The sequence below is a fragment of the Poeciliopsis prolifica genome, unplaced genomic scaffold (genome assembly GCF_027474105.1).
Source record: "Poeciliopsis prolifica strain line A6 unplaced genomic scaffold, Auburn_PproV2 SCAFFOLD020, whole genome shotgun sequence".
NCBI lineage: Eukaryota > Metazoa > Chordata > Actinopteri > Cyprinodontiformes > Poeciliidae > Poeciliopsis > Poeciliopsis prolifica.
In genome coordinates, this window is record NW_026562395.1 from 7,866,898 (window position 1) to 7,894,329 (window position 27,432).

Consider the following 27,432-nt stretch of genomic DNA (forward strand, 5'->3'; position numbering starts at 1 on the left):
GTGATGCCGTAGTTCTTGCATTGACAAATTTTGCCCTTCTGCCAGAGATGATTATTGTTTATCTGGCTTAAAGCAGATGCCACAACAAACTGTCACTGTGCTGACAGATACAATTTGAAGAAATATTAAAGATACATTGAAGCTGTAAAGGGATTTCTCAGTATAACAGGATCATCAGAACATGTTGGTTTGTAAGGAAAGCATTTATTAAGCTAACATTCCAACCTCAAAACAATCCATTTGCAGTGGAAACATGTAACACATGGATTCATAGAGAAGCCGAAGCTCAAATATGTTCAATTCTTCATAAAGCTCGCTGCCTGCCATAAGAGCTGATCTACAGTCTGCGTGGGGCTGCAGCTGCTTCCAGTGGCATCGAGTCATCATGCAGCTGAGAACGGACTGACATGCATGTTTTTTTTTTTTAATGAACAGACATCATGCACTCTGCTGTTTGACTCCAGGCCAGTCTTGATCTCAGCTGATCTCAGGAGTAAAAACCTTCCTTCTAAAAAAGTGGGACGAGAATCAAGAGTGAAGTTTACAACAGCCAGATCGAACGAGTGATCAGAAGAAATGGATGATCTGAGGCACTCTAGATTACAGAACGTGATGAGATCAGCCACATCCGTCCAGTTTCTACAGGCAAATAGAAAAAAAAGAAGAAAAAAACAAAAAACAAAGTGCAGAGTCAGCATTTCCACAGGGTTCCATCTGTTTGGGAAACAGCAGCTCTGTTTGTGTCCACCGTGCAGGAACATTATGAGCTACTTCATTTACATTCTTCAACGTAAGCAGCACTAAGTGGTGCTTGCAGTGCCACACAGGCGCTGCTCCCTCCCTGTACATAAGTAACACCCCCATCCCGCCCCACAGAGGCACTGAAGAACAATCGACAAGCTCACTGATGTGCAGCAGGCTTGACAGGGAGGCGCTTCCTTTTCTAACGACATTCAGTTCAAATGTTTCTAAATTGTGACATAAAACATGCCGAGGAAATGATCTGCATAGGTTCTCCAAGTGCTGCGTTGTTTCAGTTAAAGGGCGACAGAAGAGCAGCCTGCTGGGAAATAAACACTCCTCTACTGATGCACCAATCAGTTTCCAGTTGATGAGGATTTTTTTTTAAATGCATCACAACTGTCAGTCTACACATGGATTTTTTTCAGCTCAATAAAAATTAGAGACAAATATGTTGTTTTGCATACATGCATAACTAAGTCACTATGAAAAACCTCCAACACCTGTTTTTCCCCTCCCTTGTTTTTGTCACAATATTTAGAAAAATGAAATGAATCAGCAGTTCAGACCAAAACTGGTGACTCAGGAAAAGCCTGATAGGTGCATCTGTCTTTTTTCTGTTGGTACAGTGCTGCACATCAGCTATTTGCTTAAAAAGAAAGATTATTTTTGGTATCATATAATTGCTGTTTTTTTTTTTTTATTTTATTTGTGCTTTAAATTTGCCTGATTTAACTCTGGCTTTAAAGGATCTGTTTGCCTTGTTTACAGAACAAATATGCTAACCTGACAAACATGGGAAGAGGGAAACCATCTTGAACTAATGTTTAATTTAAAGAAAAAACAAACTCTTATTCTCGAGGTTTGTCATTAAAAGACCAAACAAACAGGCATCTAGCTTTTGTATAAGGAAGCAGGTGAGCTTCCTTTTAAAGCAGTGAAATATTTGAAACGATATTCTGAGTGAACGTTGATTCCTCCCCCATGTTTGGACAGCAGGATGAGATGTGCGCTCTCTCCCTCGCTGCTTGGTGGTTGAAGTGGGGGACTGGCGCTTTCATCAGGTGTCGGAACAGTTAACTGAAGTGAAACCATAAGAGTGGATCACGGGTCTGAATGGAAGCAGGGAACAGAACCAAACGAAATCAGAACGAAAAGGAGCTTTATGGAGCTGGGCCGGGCTGAGCCGCTTCAGGGCTGCTTCTCTTCCCCAGCTGCCTCCGCCTCTGCCTCCACCTGCACCTCCATGCTCTCCAGCAGGTTGACCTTCTCCTCCTCCGGCATCAGAGTGGCCGGGTTGATCTGGAAAATGTGCCTGTGGAACGGATCAGGAACGCCGTTAGAGGAGATCAACATTTTCTCCAGAATCTCTGGTTATTGTGGCTAATAACAAATGCTGTGTTTATTTTAGATTTATAGTAAATTTTTTTATGTGAAGAATGTAATATGCAATTAATTATTGACAGTGCAAAACATTTTCAGACAGAGCATTTTGTTCAGATAAAGATGTTTGTAAAAAGTTGAATCTGTTTTTGTATGCATAAAGTATTCAGACAATTACATTATGCCATAACTGAGCCTGTTGCAGTAAGCTATGGATCAACTAATTGCATGATAAATTAAAACAAGTTCAATAATTTTCATTTGCATTTTTTTCTCTTTTCTCTCTTCCTACTAAAAACTGGATGATAAAAGTCTCCAGTCTGGTGTTTTGGCCTCAGCCAGACTTTTGCTTTTAGGAAAAAATCATTTCTAGAAAACCTTACTAATTTTTTTTGTTCTTTTGATTATTTTGGGTATTTAAAATGTCTTCCAGTGTTAAATATTCAGTAGAATGCAAAGTTTATTGATGTTTGAGAATATGTTCTTGCATTATTATGCTGTTGACAAAGTTATTGTTTATTGCAATAACTTCTGGGACAATTAATCACCCAGTAAATATGTTATGTGACAGGCCTAGACATAAGTGGTTAAAAATATGATAAATTTTATGATAATTCAAGTGAAAACAAGTATGAAGATAAATTTTATTTGTTGGTCGACTAAAACTAGACTAAGTCAAATAGTTCTGATGACTTAATTATGACAAACTAAACAGCATGTCAGTCAACAAATCAAACTAAATCAGATCTTGCTGTCTTTGAGACTCACTTGTGTTCGCAGGCTGGGAAGAACAAGTCCAGGATCTTGACGATGAACGCCGATCCGGCCACACCGATCACAACCACCCACATGACCAGGAAGAAGAGGGGCAGCGACTCGTAGCAGAAGTGGCGCAGGCGCTCCCTGGCCTCCTCCACCCACTCACACATAACCTGAGGAGAGGATGGGCAGAGCAGAGGTCAGAGGTCAGGTGAGATGGTTAAACGCAGACTCTTCTAAAACAAAGTGAAAACTGAAGGTGCACCAGTCCAAACCGTTAGCTTAGAGCCGTTTTTAATAGATGCTGCAGAGTCACAAAGCCAGACTGTCAGTCAAAGTCCATCAAGTGTGACTTGATGGACTTTGACTGAGCTCCAGCCTGGACCCGTCTCAGTCCTTAGCCGTTCCAGGTTCACTTACCGAATACGATGATGTCACTTCCTTGGGTGGGCTGCTCATCTCATTCTGACCCGTCGGGCTCGGCTCCAGGTCGTCAAACTCATCCCCGTACGTGACGTCGGACAGCAGGTCGGGATCCATCCGCAGCGGCGTTTCGGGAAGCTTCCCTGGAGCCGCCGCCTCCTCCTGCGTGGTGTCAGAGTGGCGCTCTGTGTGGGGGTACTGGCTGGTGGTCTGGGACACCAGCTGCTCCTCGTCTGAGGTCAGGGTCACACATGAAAACAGGAGGAGGAGTCATGAGCTGCGTTTCCATTAATCATAGAATGGAGCAAACTGAAATTAAATTCACAAAATGGAAACATGGCAACTTAAAAAAAACTCATTGGTTGTTTTAGTGTGATCACGTGCGATTTTAATTTTATGTCTTATTTAGTGGAAATACCAAAGTTGCAAATTTGTCTTGTTTCGACATTAGCAGAATAGACAAAGCTTCGTGGACATTCGGTTAGAAAACAAACCTCTTCTGAAGTTGGGAGGATCCGTGACGACCACGTCGTTCTCTCTGGGGATCCTGAAGATCTCGCTGTGTCCGATGGGGTAGACGTTGGTGAACTGGGCCAGCTTCTGGAACTCTGGGCTCAGCAGGATTTTCACCTCACACATGTCAGGTTGGTGGACCTTCACGGCACAAAAGGAAAGGTCAGAGGTCACAGTCGGAGAAAATCGCCTCAACCTCATCTGGGAGCCAATCAGCTGGCTCCACCCAGGGTGGAAAAGGTAGAAGGAAGAGTTTACCTCTTTTCCATCCAACTCAATCACTTCACTGAACACCTGCAGGGCCACCACCTCGTCTGAGTCGCTGTACAGCCGGTTCTGGCTCACCATCACCCGGGTAACGGCTGACACCAGGTCCCCCGAGTCAAAGTCACTGGTCCCATTACTGTTGTCCACTGGAAGACACCGAGCAGACATTGACACACTTCTTACATCAACCAGATACTTGGTTTTAAAATGTTAAACAGTGTTTTACATTTCTTGTTTGGTGTTATGAATACTTCCTGGAGGATTTCACTGTTAGTAGATTTCCAAGGATGCACAAGAGAGTCTCCTCTCTGAAGTTCTACCGCTGCTTTATTAGTTTTATTTTAATGAAAAGATTTTTAGCAAGATGAATATTCAACACATATAGAAAGCAGGATCTTGTCATTAATAGCTCACAAAAAGAAAGTCGATTTGTTTGAAATCTGCACCAGCATGTCGGAGTTTCATACACAGACCAGACAGAGCTGCGTGTGGAAGGGAAGGGCTTTCCTCGGTTCACTCAATCACATTAAAGTTGCTTTTGTTTTGTTTTGCATCTTATGGTCAAACAAGTTAAAAACTGTTGGTCATGTTTGATTTGTGAAAGCAATAAGCCGTCCAACAGGGATGAATACCTGCAACTGTATCTGTTTATATGACAGTAGATGAGATGCTAAAGTTTATAGAGAGGTGGCAACATCTGGAAAAAAAAAAAAAAAAGATTTCCAAAGAGATATTATCTGAAAGAGTAAAAAAAAAACAGACATGGCCCATTAAGAAGCCAGTTATAGAGATTACAGGAAGAAAAAACTAAAGGGCGGATCATTTAGCTTCAGTTAGCTGTCAGTGAAGGGACTCACAGAGAAGAGCCTGGCAGTTGAACCGAGTGACACCTGAAAGCTCCACCGGGATCTCATTGACCAGCACCTGCTCTTCACCCACTGATATGTTTAAATTTATCTGAAAACAACAACAACAACAAAAACTGATTAGTGAGTCATGAGCTTCCCTCCTGATTTCCCAGAAAGAGGGAATTTTGGGAATGGTTCCCGGCGTGGCCATGAATGTACCTGTAAGCTGTTGGACTGCTGCAGCTCGGTGTCTGTCAGGGTTCCTGCTGTTACGTTAATCAGGATATTTTCCTGCGAGGAAAACAACTCTGTGAGAAATAAGAACAGAAAACACCTGAACGCCTCACTGCCACATTCTAACGGAAAGACTAACAGCGAGGCTAACACCGAACAAAACACCTTTTTTTTTCCTTACCGTGTTTAGTTGCTTTGTCGTCGACTCGGCGACAAACAGAAGAACAATTAAACAAACAGTGGGACTCGCCATCTCCGCTTTTAGTCCTCTTCTATCAAAAACAAGAGTCGGGAAAAACCGTTGCGCACACCTACGAACTGCGCAGGCGTACGGAATGTTCTGTTGTTTTTCTCGCGAGAAGTGGAAACGTCAGTATGGCGGTGCTCCTTGAAACAACGCTGGGGGATATTGTAATCGATTTGTTCACTGAGGAAAGACCTAAAAGTAAGACTACAATGTTACAGTGTCCCAGAACTATTTGTCAGCATATGATCTGGTTCAAGTTATGAACGTGACATAAGAGAGCTTATGGACAGAATATGGCGGTGTTAGCTTCGGTGGTTAGCTAGTCTGTTGTCTGTTTCATTCAGCTTTTGTTTTACCTTGTTCCAGAATTACTCTAATTGAACTGCAGTGTTACAACTGCAGCAGTTGTAACACGTTAGGTCATATCTTACTTCCAAATACAAAATGTTTTTTATGTTACCAATGGTGCATCTAAATATTTGTGCTCTCTTTCAGGCACCCTAAATTTCCTGAAATTATGCAAAATAAAATACTACAATTACTGCCTCATCCACAATGTGCAGGTAATGCTAACTTGTCTTATTTCAAACTGTCTTCTCTATCAATTTCTTCTTATTTTTGCTCACTCTGTACTGTTTCAGCGAGCCTCCACTGGAGGGCGCCAAACGCCAAGCTTACATTCAGAGCTACCATTGACATTCACACAGCTGTGGAAGGATTTTAATGTTTCATTCTTTTATCAAACGCAGTATAGCAGATTAACCAAAGTAAAACAGACATCACATACATTTTTCATCACAATTTAATCTAAAAGCAGAACATTCTGGCTACTCGAAATCTTAAATGGTAATAATTAATTTCATGTCAAAGTCATACACTTACTTACCTGTTTCAAAATTCCTTAGTCTGTCTAAAATTCTGTCTACTGGACTGAGATTGCTACTAACTTTGCGTAACATTTGGAGCAAGTTTAAAAAAAAAAAAGTCCCATAAAAACCAGAAATATTTGAAGTGTTATTCTACATTCATGTTTGCTGATGAAGTGTGTGATATATTGGTGTGTTTTTCTCAGAGGGACTTCATCGTGCAGACTGGAGATCCTACTGGAACTGGCCGGGGAGGAGAATCTGTCTTCTGGTCAGTCAGTAATACGGTTTCAGTTGTTTGGGAATCGGGCGGCGCGCTGAAAACCTGTCTGTTCTCCGGATCCACAGCAAGCTGTACGGAGACCAGGCACGCTTCTTTGACGCTGAGAAAGCACCGCGCATCAAGCACAAGAAGAAGGGGACGGTTTCCATGGTGAACAACGGAAATGACCAACACGGCTCTCAGGTGAATGAGAAGAGAGCTTTTCGAAACCTGACATATTCTTCTTTTTTTAGGACAGGAATGTAAAAAAACACGTAAATGCACCCATCATATGTGCAACCGGAATAATTAGTTTCTTCTTAGTTCCTCATCACAACCGGGGAGAACCTGGACTACCTGGACGGAGTCCACACCGTGTTTGGAGAGGTCACAGAAGGGTTGGACATCCTAACCAAGATCAACGAGGTTTTTGTGGACAAGGATTTTGTCCCGTTTCAGGACATCAGGTAAACGGGAACCCTGAGTTCATGTCACACTTACACATTTACTGGGCTTCCTTAGAGAAGAGCTTTTTAGATTTCTTTTTAAAATTCATTTAGCTCACTGTACTGTTTGATAACTAAGGTCAGTTGGAATATATGTATGAATGAATTTAAATGTTTTGTTTTTGCAAGGTGGATTGATAGTACATTTGTTGTGAATCTGACTTATGTTCCACCTACCAACTATCTTTTGTCCAGTTCTTAGTACAAATATCTTAGATATGAACTTATTTCAATCATTACTTCCTTAATTTATTAGTTCCATCAGCAGATTTCTAACCCTTACAGCCTGGTCAAATGTTTTTCTTACTTTATTATCCTGATTTGTTTTATTTTTACGGTTTGATCATGAGACGTTGCTGTTGTGTTGCTGCAGGATAAACCACACCGTGGTGCTGGACGATCCGTTCGACGACCCTGCTGATCTGCCGATTCCCGATCGATCGCCTGAGCCCACCAAGGAGCAGCTGGATGTGAGAGCAGCCGCGCTCATTGTCACCAGAGCGACGGGGCGGCTCAGAGACGCTCAGGCAGACGTAGATGCTTTGAGTAGTTTGGGTGAATCAGCGTTTGTATTTGCAGAGCGGTCGAATCGGAGCGGACGAAGTGATCGACGATGCGGACGGGAAAGGAGCCGAGGAGTTGGAGGAGAGGCTGAGGGAGAAGGAAGCCAAGACTCAGGCCATCCTGCTGGAGATGGTGAGACACACGTCTGCTCTCAGTCCTCTGGTTGGGGGACACAATGAAGACACACTGAGTGTCCCTGCAGGTTGGGGACCTCCCGGACGCAGACGTGAAGCCTCCTGAGAACGTTTTGTTTGTGTGCAAACTCAACCCAGTCACCACAGACGAGGACCTGGAGATCATCTTTTCACGTTTTGGCTCCATAAAAAGGTCAGGATTCTTACTTTTGTCAGATACATCTTTGTTTATTTTTTATAGATTTTTGCCTGAACATTTTGTAGTCATTGTTTGTTTGTTTTTTACGTTACCAGAACAATTGTTTTTGTCTTTTCCTTTCTATGTAGTTGTGAGATCATCAGAGACTTTAAAACGGGAGATTCCCTCTGCTACGCTTTCATTGAGTTTGAGAAGGTGAGCAGCATCATCTCTATACACCAATAATAGAGCCTTTTACAATAAGTATGACCTCCTTTTGTCACTGTAAGCAGCCCTGACCTAAGACCTGTGATGTTCAGTGGCTCTGAGGGGTGGTACCATACTAAAAATCTGTCCATTCATCCATCCATCTGTTCTGTCCATCCTTTCTTTCAGTAGCATGTCAGCACAGCCCTAAAATCTCTTGGATTTTTTTTTCTTGCAGGCAAAAATTTGAGTTGTGCTCAGACATCTGTGTTGTGTTCTGTGACTTGAAGCGGTTGAGGCTAACTCACTGCTAACATGCCCCAGCCAGCTGGCTATTTCTTTTCTTTTTTTTTTTGCGTAAATGCAAATTGCATCCAGTTACAGGATGTTTGTTTTGCCACCGTCTCACTTCTCTTGCCAAACTGTCAAAGCCAGCAGGGTCTTCCGATATTTATTGTTTTTTTCAGTCTTAAATTAGCAATAAATGACATGATAATTGAAAATGAGTGCAATAATTTTCATTCACAGGCTTCTTTCTGTAGTTTGCTTCATCTTTAGAAAGATACTGTCCTTTGATATTATTGAAAAACCTGCATTTCAAAAAACACTGCTGACAACAGTTTGCACATTTCAGATTCACATTATTTTGGTAAATTAATAACATTACAAAAAGAAAACAAAAACATAATACTGCTTTTTCTTCACGTGCCTTTTGCACATGAAGAAACACAAACTGATAACATCTTGTGTGTATAATATATAAATATATACTCCAGTTTTTATAAGGGAAATAACAGCAGGTGGAAAAACCCTGCAGGATGCAAAGTCTGGAAATCAGTCATAAACTCAGTTTGCTCTGTTTACAACATGTTGATTTTGATCCCATCAGATTGTTGGAGTCATTATGACAGAGGAGGGAAAGTGAAGCAGATAAAGGAGGTCTCACATAAAGGCTTACTGTCACTGCTGTGCTTCAGAGCCGCTGCAGTGGAGAAATAAGAGCCAATAAGTTGGAAGCATAAAACCTGTCCTACACTGTTGGTTAGGTCAGATATGTAAGATAATAGGGGAGATCATATTTGCATGGTTTGTTTTTCAGATGTGAACTGTGTGAACTTTTCATCTGGGTGAATAACGGGGCTGCAGGAATTTCATTGCAAATCACAAACAGGATCAAGGCTCTGAAGGAGCTGAAGTGCAATGCATTGTGCAACCAGTAGAGGATGCTACATTTTTAGGTTGATGTTGCCTTTCATGCTTAGCCAGTGGTGTGCAGCGCACCAAACGGTTCTTGTAAAGAAGCCAGAAAAAGCTGACTCCTTGAAAATGAAAGATAAGAGAGGAGCTGGGGGTTTTCCACAGCACATTAAAACGGAGCAGAAAGTTCCTGCTTCCACATGAAATCCATGTTTTTATTCCGGGTTCCTGAACTTGGCAGCTGGTATCATATTCCTCCTCATATGGGCATCTAGTTAAATCAGCTTTTGGCTTTCCTTTAGCTTTTGTGTGAAGACATTTAAGAGCTTGCGTGTCATTTAATATCTGGAACATTTGGAGAGAACAGTCAGTGTCCATTCAGCAGGTGCATAGGGCGGGTAGTTCGTGTGAGGTCTGCTGTTATTGGTCAAATTAGAGCTGAGTTTTTGATCACATTGTTTTTTTACATTGAACTTTACAATATATAAACCTGTTCTCTTGACAGCAAGAAGACTGTGAGAAGGCTTACTTCAAAATGGACAACGTGCTGATTGATGACCGACGGATCCATGTGGACTTCAGCCAGTCGGTCGCAAAGATCAAATGGAAAGGGAAAGGTAGCCATGTTGGTCCCGAGGCTGGACTTTTAATAACAATAGTAATAATCCATTTTTTCACATAGCGCCTTTTCATGTACTCAACAATACAATAAAATAAAACAATGTAACGTAATAGAAAAACGTACTAAAAGGTTAGATAATATGTTCCACTTAGTTTGTGGGAGCGACAGCAATGTTCCTCCGTTTCATATTGTTTCTTTTATGTTACAGGGATAGCTCTGTGTTTTTGAAATGAATTTCTTTTAAGTTCATATCTGCTCTGCATTTCTCATAAATTTAGACTAGCTGGTCCCAGAGGCTAAAGCTAAGAGCTAGTCAGAAAGAAGCCAGGATCAAAGCAAACCTCTGCTGACCTAAAACAACACCAGAGTAATGACCCCCAGCGAAAACATAACGCCACCACTGACAAGCTTAGAAAAGCTATATATCTGCAAAATTGTGATAAAAATGTCACAATTTGTGCAGAAACGTAAAGATGCAACCCTTCTTGCCCTTTAAGAATCATGAATATAAATTGCGTGAACATCCAATCCAAACCATCATCAGGGTCACACGGTCTGCTTACGCACACAGAGGTCCATGATTGTTTACGCAGGAAGTGGAGGTAGGAGGCGTGTACCTCCGTAGATCTTCCTGTGTGAAGCTCATGCTGAAGATCAGACATGTGAATGTGAAGCATTTCCAGTTAAGAAAGAAACAAAAACTTAAGAAAAATAAGTAGAGGGAAAAAATCCATAAAATGCTTTAGGTGCTCTGTTCTCATTGTTCGTTAGTGGTGCACAGCCTCCTATGTCTGTGTCCTAGAGATGCAATCACAGGCTTCTCTGTAGATAAACAGCCAATAAACAATAAGGATAACTTCAGCTTTCATGAAAGTCTCCTTTAGGTCAGACTAGCTGTTACTAGTCTGGATTTATGCCAACATGAAGATCAACTCAGATAAGATTTTAGCTGTTTCTAAACCTTTAGCAGAACCTCACATCTAAAAGTCTGCACTGCTCCTTTAAGTGAAAAGCTCTGTGTGTGTCCTAGGTGGGAAATACACTAAAGATGACTTCAAGGCTTACGAGAAGGACTTGGAGAGCCGTTCCAAGCTGGCTCTGAAGGATCAAGTGAAGCCCAAACAAGAGTATCCTTCTGTGTTCACATGCCTGGGAATCTTTTATTTATCTGTTGATATTCTTCCGATTCGTCTCCGTCCCCACTGCCTTTCTACTTCTGAGATTTCCGTAACCTTCTAAACAGCTCCAAGTATGACCTGCTAATCGAGGATGAGGAGGAGGCGACGAGCCATCGGCACCCTGAGAAGAAACACAAGAAACACCATCATCATTCAGATGACGAGGATAACAGGAAATCCAAAAAGCACAAGGTCAGTTCTTTAAGCTGGAAGCTCACAGGTTGTATTACGTTTTCAGTGTTTATATTATTATTATACATTTTCTGTATTATGGAATACAGAAAATGCTGACTAGAAATAACTTTTTCCGTATCTTTGTTTGGCGCCCGCTGTACCGGAGCACCCACATAGATCAGACCTGTTTTCTGCACCACGGTTGAAATGATCAGCTGTCCTTCCTTCTGTAGAGGCAATGACTGCAATATGGATTTAGAATTCAGTATTATTTTGTGGTACTACTGCGATAAGTATACAAATGCTTAAAAAAAAAAGACTAACTACTCGTTTTTCCCTCTAACTGCACAGGGTTTCAAACGCCACAAACACAAATACTGTTGTTGGAAAACATTCCCATTTGAAACGTCTTCAGGACGCCTGACTTATAGCTGTGAATTATGTCACTAAGCTGCACACAGTAACTGCATTTAATCTTATTTTCAAATGTCTTGAAAACGTGGAGTTTTGTTTTTTATTCAGCATCATGAGTTGAAATTTACTGAGACAAAGATGAATCAAAATGTTTATCTTCAGAACCCTAAAGCCTCATGTTGGTCCGCCACATAGGATTGTTGCATTTGTCCTCATAACAGAACTTAAGACACTTTAGCATAAGGGAGCGTGTAGCAGGATGAGAGGAAAACAAATGAATGTAAAATAAAAGAAGAGAAGCTTCCTCTGGTTCCTTCTCAGAGAGGAAGATGTTTGTAGAGATTCTACTTTAGGAATCTGAGTCTCCTTCCTGTTCTAAATGTTTTTCTTCAGAAGGAGTCAGACCCACATCACCAGCCTGTCACTACCATGCTTTATGGTTTTTCCCTGTCTCTCTCTCTCTGCTTCTGCTATGTTTGCTTTATTTCTCCATCCTATGTGTGTGTGTGTTGTTGTTTTTATTACTGGAATCCTTTTAAGACCCGATAAGAAACAGATGTTTATTATGGTCTGTGTAATTTGAGGTGAAGGATGTATTTTTTTTATTTCTATTACTCATCAGAGTTAGATCATGATGTCATGATCCCAGGATTTTATTAGTATATTGATTTTATTATCATGTTGATAAATGACCGTATCGTTTGTTTTAGCTGTTTTCAGGCGATGCACAGTCAGCAGAATGAGATGCCACATGTTAGTTTTATTTTTCGACAGTTTCACGTGGAGCGACTGAGAATCACCAGCACATTTACTGTTCCTCTAGTCTGAACATGCAGCTCTGGAGTTATTGTTGACCTTTGACACTGAGGACTTCCTGGTCAGCACCATGTTACAGTGAATGGCAACACAGACTATTCTCCAGTCTGGTAGGAGGTAGCATTGCAGGACATTTTGGTGTCATATCTCAGCGATATGCAAAAATGCAGAAGATGTCTGACAGGAATACTGATGAACTTTTGGAATGAAGGCTGATGGATGAAGAATCAGACCTGAGGCTGGTTACCTGTCGGCAAAACAACCTCAGGTCTGCCAGGAAAGATATCAGCAGTTAGAAATGCTAAAGTTCTCCTGTGGATTACTTCCTTGTTCCTTTAATAACTTTATCACCGATAACTTTGTCTCATTCCTCTTCCAAGAAGCCTGAGCTTCTCTCTCTTCCTCTCTCTTTCTCTCACTCTTTTATTATTTATTCACTCACTGACTAAATCAGGGGTGCTGCCAGGAATCTTGGGCCCCCGGACAAAAAATGAAATTGGCCCCCCTCAAGCAGCTGCTGTTACAATTTCTTGAGTCTATCTCACCTATCAAAAGCATCACAATTTTAAAGGCTTTCAGCTGCCTGCCTTTGTTTGGTCCAATACTGATAAACAGGACAATATTTACATTTGATTTTTACTGCTAGAAACTATTTTAGAAAACACAATATGATTAATTTTGTAATTGACAGGGCCTCAATTTTTTTATTTCCATGAAATAAATACATTGCGCAGGGCCCCCTGTCGGTCAGGGGCCCTTGGAATTGTCATAGCTTTTCCCCCGATACGGCTCCACTAGACTAAATTTTTGTTGTTTTGTTTTTACATGTTTGAGCTAACGAGTGAAGCTGTTGGTGTATGTAATGTGCTGTACTGGTGCAGTTAGCAAATAAATGAGTAATTCAGTATATTGTTAAAAAACAAACATTTTAAGTCACTTCTGCTGTTTTTTGTATCTGTTCAGTATCGGCCAATACTAAACCTCAGATATTGGTATCGGTATCAGAAGTGAAAAAGTGGATCGGTTCATCTCTAACTGGACAAAAAGTCTTTCCTTGAAGTTCAAACTTGATCAAAGGAGTAAACGTCCTCCTGGTTCCTCCTAACTGGACTTCAGATCTCGTCCGTCTTCTCCTCGATTCTCACCGTCCTCACTCTGCTCTTGTTTCCAGGACAACGAGGAGAGCAGACGTGACCGAAAGTCTGTCCGCCAGCGCTCGGGCTCTCGGTCGCGCTCCAGAGACAGAGAGCACAAACACGGCAAGTCCCGACTCAAACACGGGAAGGAGAGCCGGGACAAAGGTCACAGAGAGCGCAGCCGCAGCCGCAGCTGCAGCCGCAGCTGCAGCCGCAGCCGCTCGCCCAGGAAGTCCAAGGATAAAAACAGGAGCAGGTTCAGATGATGGAACCGGCTGGTATTATTTTAATTACAACCTTTGTTTAAGTCACCCAACTAAAAGCGAAAATGACATCAATTGTACAATTTCTATATAAATAAACCAAAAGCAGTGCGTAGAAAGTGACATGGAAATTGTCTTATCAGTTCTACTTTTTTTGTTATTTTGTAACCATGACAGACTTCCTCTTCGCCGTGTTGTTTACTTCTTCTGCATCTTCCGCTTGTGACCGCCTCATTTAGAACAAAAGCTGCACAAGGTCCCACTGCTGGGGGGGGGGTTGTATTTTAGAAATGTCTGTATGGAAAGTAGGTGGGTGGGTTCCCTCTGCCCCCACGCTGCTGAGGGAAACCACTGGTGTCTCCCTCCACCCACCTGTCAGAGCTCATGCCTCCGTCTGCAGAGTCACGCTGAAACTCAGAGCTGCACTTCTTCATCTGGAAGTTTGACAAACTTCCAGATACAAAGATTGAACTTCAGCAAATGAATCTGAAATCAGCTGAAAATATTATTTTTTTTTTTTAATTTAATGCCAAGGATAATAAAATATTTTTCTAACCAGCACACTTTCCATCTCTCCTTTTATAGTTTATAATCTTTCTAACTGTTGATTGAGGAAATTAACCAGTAGAGGTGATTTGTTTGCATTTTGTTGTGTCATTGTAAACAAGCTGAATTTTTTTAACTGGTGCTGTGAAAACTCTCACACTTTAATATTTCAGATCATCCAGCAAAGGTTAACGTTGGTCTGGGAAAATACAAATAATTTTATTTATTGAAAATACAAAGTTATTCAAACCAATCGGGCCCTTGTTGAAAACAATAAATCATGACAAAACTGTGATTCTCCATATTGTTTGAACTTATTGCTCTCATCAGGTGTTTGGCTTTTATTACACCACTGATGAAAGAACAATAAATCACTGCTGCAGAGTCCAGGCCAACCTTCAGCCATTACAGATGACCGACAGGTTTCTGTCTGGTTTCCATGGTTATCACCATAAGTTGTGCGCTGATTCTGTTGGACTTTAGTCCTTTCAGTAAAACGGTACTGAATGCTGCGCTGAAGACTTAGTCGGACTCTGGTTCAAAACTCAGCTGGTTATAATCGGTTGTAAAGAACCGGACAGAGGTCACGTGGATCCCCAAGGTTCAATCCCAGAGCCCCAGCCTGCTAAATATCTACAGGCTTCCACTGGCTCAGATTATAACAGGAAATGAGATTAGTTACCATAACTACACAGATCATACACCACTCTGAATTCCAATGTCACCTGGAGACTCTGAGCCCATCCAGTCACTGAACAGATGCTGCAACATTGATTTTATACGCACTCTTGTAAAATAAACATGTTTCATGTTTACTGCTGTTGGTGCGAGGAGCGGCCATATTGAAATGCAAAATGAACCTTGCAAGTCCATCCTGGAGGTAGTTGGATTTTGGACGGTGTTCCAGTTCATTCTTCTGACTGGGAAGTCAGAATTTCCCAGCTCAGAGAAAACTGGAGAGCAGGACAAATCCCAGATCTGAACCTCTGCAGGCTGAGAACCTGAAACAGAAGCCAACAATCTGATCAATGGCTCTTCATCAGTCAGGGTTTAACCAGCAACTGGAATCCTTCAACTTTGGAAATGTTGGCTGTTTACATAAATATGATAGGCTAATAAAAACCTTTCAACGATATGAAATCTGTTTGTTTCTGGCATCCTGACATGTAGAAGAATCTACATATCTGTTTACTTCCTTATATTTCATCCTTGAACACAGAAGCTGTAAGAAAACAGTTGAACCAGCAGAATTTGGATCTTTGTCCTTGAACTTTTACCTGCCAGAGTTGAACTTGCCTCTCCTGTTTGGTTTGCATCTTTCGCAGAAGTCACCACACAGTGTTTTTGGTTTCCCCAAAATAAGATCCAGTCCTGTAGGCGGAGAGGAGTAGTGGAAACAGATCTGCAGGGGAGAACCAAAATAAGTGCGCTGAGGATTAACCTAGAAAAGCGAAAGGTTCTGGTACCGATCAGAGTGGAAAAAATGGGTTGCACTGCTTTACGCCCCCGGGTGGAACCACTGCCAGAGTCATCCCCGGCTGCCTACGCTGCCTGAAGGCTGCAGGCTGCAGGCTGCAGGCTGCTTGCATGGTTTATTTTTTTATGTCTGAAACTTCTGCAAAGATCCAAATGCGCACACACACACACACAGATCGGGCCTCATTGTACACATAAAACAAGCAGGATCAGAATCTGAGTATTCAGGACTGAACAAACCTTCAGTCACATTTATGTGTAAAGATTTGCTCTGACATCTTTCGTCTTACTGCTGTATTTTTATGAGAAGGAACAGAAACAAAGCGTTCCTGTTTCTCACACCTCAGTCAATCCAGATTCCTCATTTTAACGAGATCACATATGTTTAAGTTAATCATTAACCCACCGGAGGAAGACAGGATGAACTTTTCTTCTCTTCCTCTGGAAATTATTTGGTTCTGTTGTGGAATAACTTTATTTAAAACATCACTGAAACTCACAAACAAATATATATTTTTAACTTTGTTTTTACTACTTAAAGATAGATAACAGACAAAATGAAATGTTATTTTGTATGAATACAAATCAATATTAGACTTTCCACAGATTATCAGTTTGATTTAGATCAGAACTTTGACTAGGTCATTCTAACTCATCAATATGCTTTATTCTAAACCATTTTAGAATAAATGTTAAACATTTTTGAGTATTTTTATCTGCCTGAATGAATGGGAACAGAGATTTCTAACAACACTGTGATGACTCAAGGTGAATTGCAAAACCTTGAGTCAAAGTTTGAAGATATGCTCTAATTACAAAGTATGTACAATGAAGTAATAAAGGTGAAATTATGCAATTAATTCACTGGACCCAGTTTGTGTGATCCTGTGCCAAGAAGTTCATTTTCTAATATCTTTTAGTACAATACGCATATTATCCAAAGCTACTCCTGCGAGTCGCTCCATCCACACTGAAGACCTGAGAGTCGATCAGCAGCAACACTGAGCTGTGCATGTCCTCCTGCTCCACGTCAGCAGAGTGTGTTTCTTGTCAAATAAAAGCAGGTTCTGCCTGGAAACACACCCAGGCCACAGAGCTGCAGGCCTGAACAAAACAAGGTGGAAATCTGTGACTAAACATGTGGGGAAATTACCCTCACTACACACTCTGTACACACACACACACACACACACACACACACACACACACACACACACACACACACACACACACACACACACACACACACACAGTCAATCCCTCACAGCTTCAATGTTTTCAGAGCAACTTGGGATCTTGTCACAATAGGTGAAGGTTTGGATGTAGACACTGAGTGAACTGAAATCTTTTTTTGGCTCAGGTTTCCACCACCACAGATCTAATATAAAACCTCCAGACGCAGACTTGTTGAAATATTCTGGTGGAGATGAGTTTGGGTATTTCTTTAAAAGTGTAGTTTGTTCCACATTGTCTGCAACCAGTTTAAAACCTAACTGAGGTGAATCTGAATCTGAAGTGAGCAGCTGATCTGATCCTGCTTCTACTGAAGTGTTTCAAGTAGGCTAATGTAAGACACCAGAGAATGTATCACCCAATGAAACCTTTTACAGATATCAGTGTATATCACAGAGTATATATTAAATATCAGTTTTATATTTATTTGTCTATTTTTAACCTGCTTGATGTTTTTCTTGAATCTTTTTGTTGCATGTTGTTTTGAACTTTTTTGTACAATCTTGACTTGTCTGAAAGGTGTTATAAAGTTGCCTTGTCTTGCCTCATGACTTCACCAGGCATTTGCTAATTGTTGCTGCCACTAGTCATTAGGAGCCAGTGGGTGAGTGGGTTGCTCTGTGGCTCTTTGTGCAGTAAATATTCAGGCTTCCTGAATGGTTTCAACAAGAAACTCAAAGGTTTCTCCAACATTTGTGAAGTTCAGTGGATTATCTGTAAAAACCAGAGACAGAGGCAGTTTCTCTCCAGGCTGTCTGTCTGATGAACATAATGAACACCTTTCAGCCACAAGAGTCAAGAAAATAATTTCACCACATTTGCATTTCCACAACCCATCGTTATTTTTTATTTTCACTACGTTACACATACATGTTCATTAGTCATATTCGAGGAGAATCCAGGTGAGTCTCATTTGTCAGGTTCAAAAGCACCTTTCGAAAATAATCTTCAGACAGGTATTAAACACACTTCTTATTAAATAACGAATGTGTCATCATTACTCTGTCATTAGCCAGTTCATTTGGATTTCACACAGTGGTCCAGCAGCCTGGGACTGATTTGTTCTTTACTGTTGAGGATCATTCATGTTGTAGTGAGATCCTGTTGGTTTGTCTTGTTGCTCTGTTTTCCTTTCATCCCAGTTCATTCCAGATTGTGTTGGTCTGTAATGAAGACGCGTCTCCTTCACTGACCCTGGACTCCCTCCACAGGTCTGAAGAATTTTTCAGACCAGGTTCTTCAGCAATATCTCCGAGTCATCAGTAAAGCTCTGGAACGTTACTGGTCAAAACATAAAACCTGTGAAAAAGAAGAGGAAACTCCGCTCAGCTACTAGAACTTGGGATCTTGTCACAATAGGTGAAGGTTTGGATGTAGACACTGAGTGAACTGAAATCTTTTTTTGGCTCAGGTTTCTTTATCTCAGAGACCAGAGAGATGCTGTTATCATGGTAGACGAGGCACAGAAGCCTGTTGGTCACATGGAGATGTCCGCTGAAGGTCATGTCTCTAAGGATGCAGTCAAACCAGCCGCGTTGCTCCGACTCCAATCCGTTTGTATAGAAAGTCCGGTTTGTTTGGTGAGGTGTGAATGTGAAATCAAATGCTGATCCAGACCAAATAAGCAAACTCTGTTCAGCTGAGTGACTCTGGCGCAGTTCCAATGCAGATGTGGACGCCAAAGAGACTCAAGCCCGCTCTAAAAGCAGGAAGTGAACTATAAAGCATTGCATTCTGGGTAGACACAACCCAGAATGCAATGCTGGGTTGTGAAACATGTTAGTTGTGTACATCATTCCAGATTTCTTTGTTCATCACCTTATTTGCCTCTATGAAGGTTTATTCTGTTGGGCTTACTATGTACTGCTTAATGTGTAAATTATGTAATCTAGGAATGGTGTGCACCATTCCTACACACAAATGTACGTGTCTAGGAATGGTGGAAGAATTGACTCATTCAGACAAAAGTTTATTATTTTTATTAATAACTTTTATTGATTATTATTCAGAATAAAATCCTAAGCTGCAAAGCTCTCATGTGCCTCTGTTTTTGTTTACGTTTTGTGAAGAAGAAAGTTCTTCTTCTTCTGAGGTTTTCATGTCGTTTCCTTCAGCAGGTGTTGGTGCAGCACCACCACACATTTTTTAATTACTTTGATAATTCAGTTGTGTGACACAGTTCAGTGTGAAATCAAACTGCAGCAGCTGAAAATGTAACACATGTTGCAGTTTTGGTCCCCAATCCAACCAGACTGCCAGATGTGAAAACGCCCTAAATGGCCAAAACAGCCAGATCATCTATACAAAACAAAGACCCCGAGGTTCCCGACCTGCACAACCACTCTGTGTTTGGTACTGACACACCTGAAGTCCAGTAACCACTCCCTGCCTAAACACAACTACAGTTTAGCCTGTAGCTGTGTTTAGCTACAGTTATTGCCAATATTACCACTAAAGTTCTTCCACAAGACTAAATTAGAAACGTTGACTCCTATTTTTGTCCTCCTGAAAGGCCTGCAGTCATTTTCCTGTCTCCTGTCAGCAAGTCAAATGTCTTGCTGATACAAGCAGAGCAGTGAATCCTCTAGTCTGACCTTCAACAGTAACTTCAGGTTTTATCAAGTCGACCTGACAGAAAGTAGATCAGTTCAAATGATTCAAAGATCCATGATGCAGCAAAATCTGTAACAAGTAAAGTCGTCATATAGGACCAGAATGTCAACGCAGGCAGTTTTACTTCTGCACTGTCTGTATGTCTGTCTGTATGTGCCATGATCCACAGCTGGAATATCATCAAAAATTCCCTTAACTTCCTGGTTTGAGCAGTTTGCTTTAAAAACAAACATGGAAAAGATGTCAGGAGTTTCACTCCAGCTGACCTCTTTACATCAGACATCTTCAGCTCTTTTATTGTCAGATGAAACATGAATCTATCTATTAAAAGAAAATGAGCGTACAACTGGTTGATTTTCTCCATCCAACAATTACCAAACTTCCTGCTTGGGATCAACAAAATGCTGTGTCACCCTTAGAAAGCATGACCGCTCGTGTTTCTTAGTATGAGATTTACTGCGATGTCGTCACTCTGGGATTAGAACAGATTCTCTAACTATGTGACTTTTTATGTACACATGCTAAGCTGTGAGTAGGTGTGCATGTCAAAAATAGCTCTGTGTGTCACACTGATACTGAGGAACAACAATGGCACACTGAGCTTTTTGAAGGCTGTGGTTCCTGGAAGTAGAAGCAGTTCAGGTAAACTGTCCCATTCCAACAAGTCTGAACTGTTAGTTTATCTCTGAATGGATTCATTCCCAGCAATCTGAAAAAAATCTCACTGATATAAACATACAACTTTAGTTGAATTAAAAGCTGTGACTTTAACATGTTAAATGAAAGTCAACTCTTATCTCTTTCCTGGAATTGGTCAGCTTGCTTGAAATGTGTGTCAGTCTATATTTAGCCCTGAGCATGCTCAGGTAAACAGTCTGCCTGGTTCAGTCAAAGTCTGGCTATCGGTAGAGAGTACGTGGAAAAAACCTTGTTTAAAAAAAAACATACAAATTAAAAGTATGATATGCAATTTTGTACAGAATGAACCTTTTGTGTGTTTGTCTGATAGTGAAAATGATTCCTATGGGAAGCTGCAGTCAGGGTCGGGTTCATGGTATTCATAACACAACCGGCAACTTATCTCCAAAAATCCGACACAGAGCTGCTGTTCTTTTGAGGCCTTTAACTGGAAGTTTTCTTTTCCTCTTCCAGATCGGCAAAAAAAGTTTTCAGTTTTTTTTTTTAAACAAGGAAATTGACCAAACAATGAATCCATTGGGAACAGTACGGATGAAGTGAAGTAAAACACAAGGAGAGTGAGGTGCGTATAATTCACATTTAGTGTCATACAAAAAATATTTGCACTATTAAAATAGCACAATCTGTTCCAGTTTGTTCTCTGTGGTTCGCAGCAAACTGGAGCTTCAATTCTGTGCTGGGGGTCATCTGACAAACTGTTTACCAAGAGAACAATATGTTTATAGGGTCGTTTTGTGGAGGTTTCTTCTTTGATCATCTATTCAGATTGTAGTTTTTGGTTTTCTTCCTGCCTCCCTCTGGTTCATCTCAACATTTCTGAGCCATTTTACTCTGAATTGGCTGAATGCATTAAAACCAGTAAGTTCAGCTGGTTTTCCATTGTGTTAAAACAATTGTATGTATAGTACTGTATCTGAAACAAAATAAGATTCTGTTTATATATCTAAACTGGACATGGCCACACTCTGAGCGGAGGGGTGACTTTTGTGAATTCTTTTCAAAAATCCTTTTTAAATCATAAATGTCAGACTGATGAGGAAGCAATGAAGGCTATGAATGTACCACAAAACAACATTCAAAAGTAATGACAGGGTATGACTTGCCATTTATATATATATATATATATATATATATATATATATATATATATATATATATATATATATATGTACATATATATATATATATATATATATATATATATATATATATATATATATATATATAGAGTGAGAGAGAGAGAGAGAGAGAGAGTTATAACTGTATAATATGTTATACAGTTATAACATCTTATGTTATAACTGTAATATGTTCTATTATATCTGAATATTATTCAGATTCAACAACATAAAATAAATAATTAACCAGAAGAAAGGCAGAAGCTATTTTACTAACTGAGCTTTTAGTTAGCTAACTAGCTTTTAGCTTTGTTAGCTTCCTACTGAGCTAAGCTCGCTAGCTGCTTCAGATAAGAAACTGTTTCTTAATATTCTGTGTTGAAACCTTTGGGAATATTTTTCTGTTGGCTCTCCTACATTGTTGCCTTCATCCTGGAACATTGCGTGGATTTATGCTTGCTTGGTTATTTTGCAATAGCCTGTGTCAGAGGTGATCAAATATGACTGGATGGATTATGAACAAATGAGTAATTTCTATAAGCTGAAATGCTACAATGCCTAATAAAATAGTTTTCCTGTGTCAGTGTTGAGTTCTGGAAGAAATATTTGACATGTTTCCTTTTCTCACCAAACCTCTGGTCAAAGAGACTTATTGTCTAAATATATTGTAGTTATCTAAAGGGCTCACAGTCTGCACTGCACACAGTAAATGTGACCTGAGTTGACATGACTTGTGATAAAGACCCTGATAAAAGGTCGGTCCTTAGTAAACAATAAATTCACTTGACTTTTCTGAGGTAAGTTTTCACAGCTCAACAGATTCTGAATTAATTTAGATGGACTCAATTCTATTTATTTACATGGCACTGACAAGGCACTTAACAAGATAAATTATTCTGATTAATATCCAGAATATATAATCTACTTCAATCCATTTACACAGACAGTTTTAATCCAACTGGACAATTTGGTCAACATAACAAATAATGAACTTGCTTCCAGTTGGATTGGAAACTGGACCACAGGACTATGATGGCCTTTGGTAAGAAAGCCCAGCAAGGCGCAGGACGGAGGAGAATAGTACAGAAACATCTGTAAATAAACACTGTTTGTGTTAATAAAGGACTAGTAGCAGCTGTTGCTCCTTTCAATTAGGAGAAAACCAGCAGATAAACTATGAGCTAAAGTTACAATCTCTGAAAGTCAGAGTTCATTCTCTCCAGGAAGTGACAGCAACAGCCTCTGTCCAGGAAACTGACAACTTTAAAAACGGGAAAACTAGATCAAGTGTATCATCTGTGGAGAACATGAAGCTAATGGAGTGATGGCGCTGACGATGACACATCCAGGCAGATGACAGCGAAACACAGAAACAGCCCCAAATAAATACTGACTCAGTTTTTCTCTCTGTGCTACAGTAACATTACCTGCAAGTTAATGTCATCATCATCATCATCATCATCATCATCATCATCATCATCATCCCATATCTTTTTTCAGAGATACATTATATCGAGAGCGCCAAGCTGTTTGGGCGCTCTGGTCACATATTGATTTAAAAATAGCTAAAAAGCTTTATTTGATTTTTTTACTTTGCTGACCCGGTCTGACCCGGTCTGACCCGTTCTGACCCGACCTGACCCGTTCTGACCCGGTCTGACCCGGCCTGACTCGGTCTGACCCGACCTGATTCGGTCTGACCCGGTCTGACCCGGTCTGACCGTCTGACTCGGTCTGACCCGTTCTGACTCGGTCTGACCCGGTCTGACCCGACCTGACCCGGCCTGACCCGGTCTGACCCGGTCTGACCCGGCCTGACCCGGTCTGACCCGGCCTGACCCGGTCTGACCCGACCTGACCCGGTCTGACCCGTTCTGACCTGGCATGACCTGGCATAACTCGGTCTGACCCGGTCTGACCCGGTCTGACCCGGTCTGACCCGGCCTGTGACATTGGAACATCAATAGGTGAGTTTGACATTTGTTTTTACATTTTTCAGCCACATTTTCAGATTAGTCAGACAATGTAATGCTATCTTTTCCACAGCTACTCAAATAAAAAGGTCCAAATATCTCAGAAGCATCAAATCTTGGAGTCAGTGGTTTATCAGTGCAGTGACTGCAGGTCACAGCTTCAGATGTTTAACTGTCCAATGCTGTAAATCAAGATTTCATTTATACAAATCTTTGTTTAATTTTCACTTTTTTGGTCCCATAAATGTTTCAAATGACCAAAAGTCAAACACAACCTGAGTAAATACAAAAATCTGTTTCAGAAGGTGGAGAAAGCAGAATTAAATTTTATCAATTACAAGTCGTTCAGATCCTGCAGCATCAAAACGAGCCCAGACCATCAACCTGCCATCACCATGTTTACCTGCTGGTGTCATGTTCTCTTTCTGAAACACTGCGTTGGCTCTAACAAAGAGCCGTCCTCTTGCTTCATCAGTCAGAATATTTTCCCAGAAGTCATTAAGACCTTTGGGTTCTGTCTGGGGTCATCTGAGCCTGTCTGCTCCTTTTTGCTTAATCCTTTAGTCATTGTTTGAAAAACACTTTTTGCTCTGAATTCGATTATCATTGTGCAATGCTAAAATCAATTGGATGATCTGAAACATTCAACTGTGTTAAAAAAATAAAAAATAGCCGGCGTTGGCAAAGAGGATCCAGTGGCTCTTTATGGATTCACTTTGTTCATGAATTTCTCTGTTAGTTCTCATAAATTTTGTTGTGAACCGGACAAATTTTAATGAATGAATGAATTTGAATTGAACTGATTGCCACACTTTGGCTACCAAATCAACTCCAGTGAATGAAGATGCCATGTTGTTTCTCTCTAATCAGTTCACAGATATGAAGATGGATATATGTATATATATATATATATATATATATGGAAAAGACGGTTAGAGGCTAAAATCAAGGTAACAAGAAGGGAAGTGAGCCAACTGTCAGAGCTCCACAAGGGTACAATGAAAAGACCAGTACCCAGAAAGTACAGGCAGATGCCCATACCTGAAGCACTTGAAACTGCCAAACAGAGGCTCCAAGCCTTGGCCAGCCGCCTAAAGAGATACACAAGGGAGAATGAATCCAGAAGGATTAACCGGCTCTTCTCCACTCAACCACCACTCAATGGCAGGGTAATAACAACAGAGCAGACCCACCAAGGCTGGAGACTGAACAATACTGGAAAGGCATATGGGAAAGGGAGGCGTCCCACAACAGCAATGCACAGTGGCTGATCTCTCTACGAGAGGACCACAGCATCCTCCCTGAGCAAGCCCCGGTAACCATCACTGTGACAGATGTTCAAGAAAGAGTCTCAGGTATGAAAAACTGGACAGCACCAGGGCCTGACATGATCCATGCCTACTGGCTAAAGAAACTCACTGCTCTCCATGAGCGACTGGCAGCCCAAATGAACCAGCTGCTACAAAGTGGGACTCACCCTGAATGGTTAACTGAAGGGCAGACAATCCTAATCCAGAAGGATCCATCAAAGGGTCCAGTCCCACCCAACTACCGACCAATAACCTGCCTCTCCACAACCTGGAAGCTCATGTCAGGCATCATAGCGGCCAAGATAAGCAAACACATGGATAAACACATGAGCACGGCACAGAAGGGTATCGGTGTAAATACCAGAGGAGCCAAACACCAACTCCTTGTAGACCGCACAGTTGCCCGAGACTGCAAAACCCGACACACCAACCTGTGCATGGCTTGGATCGATTACAAGAAAGCCTATGACTCAATGCCGCATACTTGGATCATTGAATGCTTAGAGATGTATAACATCAACAGGACTCTGAGAGCCTTCATTGCAAACTCGATGAGGCTGTGGAAAACCACCCTTGAAGCCAACTGCAAACCACTTGCACAAGTGTCCATCAAATGTGGCATATACCAAGGAGATGCTCTGTCCCCGCTACTGTTCTGCATAGGCCTGAACCCCCTCAGCCAAATTATCAACAAGACTGGCTACAGATACCGACTCAAAAATGGGGCCAACATCAGTCACCTCCTCTACATGGATGACATCAAGCTGTATGCCAAGAGTGAGCGAGACATCGACTCACTGATCCACACCACCAGGATCTACAGCACTGACATTGGGATGTCATTCGGACTAGAGAAGTGTGGTCGGCTGATCACAAAGAGGGGGAAGGTGATCCGCACAGAAGGAGTCTCACTCCCACAAGGAACAATAGCAGACATAGAGGACAGTTACAAGTACCTAGGTATACCACAAGCAAATGGCAACCTCGATGAGGCCACAAGGAAAGGAGCCACAGCTAAATACCTCCAACGAATAAGGCAAGTCCTGAGAAGCCAGCTCAATGGCAAGAACAAAATCCGTGCGATAAACAGCTATGCCCTGCCAGTAATCAGATACCCTGCTGGAATAATTAGCTGGCCAAAGGAGGAGATAAAAGCCACAGATATTAAGACTAGAAAGCTACTAACCATGCATGGAGGGTTCCATCCCAAATCCAGCACCCTGAGACTGTACACGAGCCGCAAGGACGGAGGCAGAGGACTAGTGAGTGTGAGAACCACTGTCCAGGACAAAACAACTAAGATCCATAAATACATCAGGGACAAAGCCTCAACAGACAATGTGCTCAGTGAATGTCTCACTGAGCACAGTGAGACATTCTCTGGCACCTCAACGGAGGTTGAGGTGCCAGAGATACCATCATGGGAGGACAAGCCCCTACATGGGATGTACCACCAGCAAATAACCCAAGTGGCTGATATCAGTAAATCCTACCAATGGCTGGAAAAAGCTGGACTCAAGGACAGCACAGAGGCCCTCATCCTGGCCGCCCAGGAACAGGCCCTAAACACCAGAGCAATAGAGGCCCAGATCTACCACACCAGACAAGACCCAAGGTGTAGGTTGTGCAAGGAGGCCCCTGAGACAGTCCAGCACATCACAGCAGGGTGCAAGATACTGGCAGGGAAAGCGTACATGGAGCGACATAACCAAGTGGCAGGCATAGTGTACAGAAACATCTGTGCAGAATATGGACTGGAAACCCCGAGATCAAAGTGGGAAACACCCCCAAAGGTGGTGGAGAACGCCAGAGCTAAGATCCTGTGGGACTTCCAGATCCAGACAGACAAAATGGTAATGGTGAACCAACCAGACATTGTCGTAGTGGATAAACATCAGAGGAAAGCCTTTGTGGTAGATGTAGCAATACCAAGTGATTGCAACATCAGGAAAAAGGAGCACGAGAAACTGGAGAAATACCAGGGCCTCAGGGAAGAACTGGAGAGGGCCTGGAAGGTGAAGACCACAGTGGTGCCTGTGGTCATCGGGGCCCTCGGGGCAGTAACCCCCAAACTGGAGCAGTGGCTACAACAGATCCCAGGAACAACATCAGACATCTCAGTCCAGAAATGTGCAGCAGTCCTTGGCACAGCCAAGATACTGCAGGACCCTCAAGCTCCCAGGCCTCTGGTAGAGGACCCGAGCTCAGAGGATAAGAACCACCCGCGGTGGGTGAGAAGGGAATTTATATATATATATATATATATATATATATATATATGTATATATATATATATATATATATATATAAACTGAAATAAGACACCAAGATTATTATTATTATCTTTTATCTCCTGCCAAGGAATAACCCTGGCACGCTTCCAGGAACTGCACACATTTATCCAGCATCTATTGCACCACACAAGGAAGTGTTCGTTCACATAAAATCCCTCAGGCTTGTCAGGAACTGATCCCAGACCAGGAAGTACAGGCAATTTTTTTCTCTTCCTCCTTTGAGTAATAAGGGCAGCTT

General features: G+C 41.5%; 2 protein-coding genes across 2 annotated transcripts; one reads left to right on the forward strand and one right to left on the reverse strand.

Moving 5' to 3' along the window:
* Positions 1-184: 184 nt before the first annotated feature.
* Positions 185-5,496, reverse strand: ginm1 (glycoprotein integral membrane 1). Its single transcript, XM_055044577.1, has 8 exons — positions 5,350-5,496; positions 5,154-5,225; positions 4,944-5,043; positions 4,078-4,232; positions 3,801-3,960; positions 3,304-3,539; positions 2,893-3,056; positions 185-2,056 (listed from the first exon to the last, which is right to left on the reverse strand). Exons 1-8 carry the CDS (start codon positions 5,419-5,421, stop codon positions 1,933-1,935), a joined length of 1,083 nt encoding a protein of 360 aa, XP_054900552.1. The 5' UTR covers positions 5,422-5,496; the 3' UTR covers positions 185-1,932.
* On the forward strand, positions 5,492-14,493 carry ppil4 (peptidylprolyl isomerase (cyclophilin)-like 4). The gene is made up of 13 exons (XM_055044563.1): positions 5,492-5,613; positions 5,911-5,978; positions 6,488-6,552; positions 6,630-6,747; positions 6,868-7,010; positions 7,423-7,519; positions 7,629-7,745; positions 7,816-7,940; positions 8,075-8,141; positions 9,835-9,946; positions 10,982-11,078; positions 11,195-11,321; positions 13,705-14,493. The coding sequence occupies exons 1-13, from the start codon at positions 5,544-5,546 to the stop codon at positions 13,933-13,935; spliced, it is 1,437 nt and encodes a 478-aa protein (XP_054900538.1). The 5' UTR covers positions 5,492-5,543; the 3' UTR covers positions 13,936-14,493.
* Positions 14,494-27,432: the final 12,939 nt, after the last annotated feature.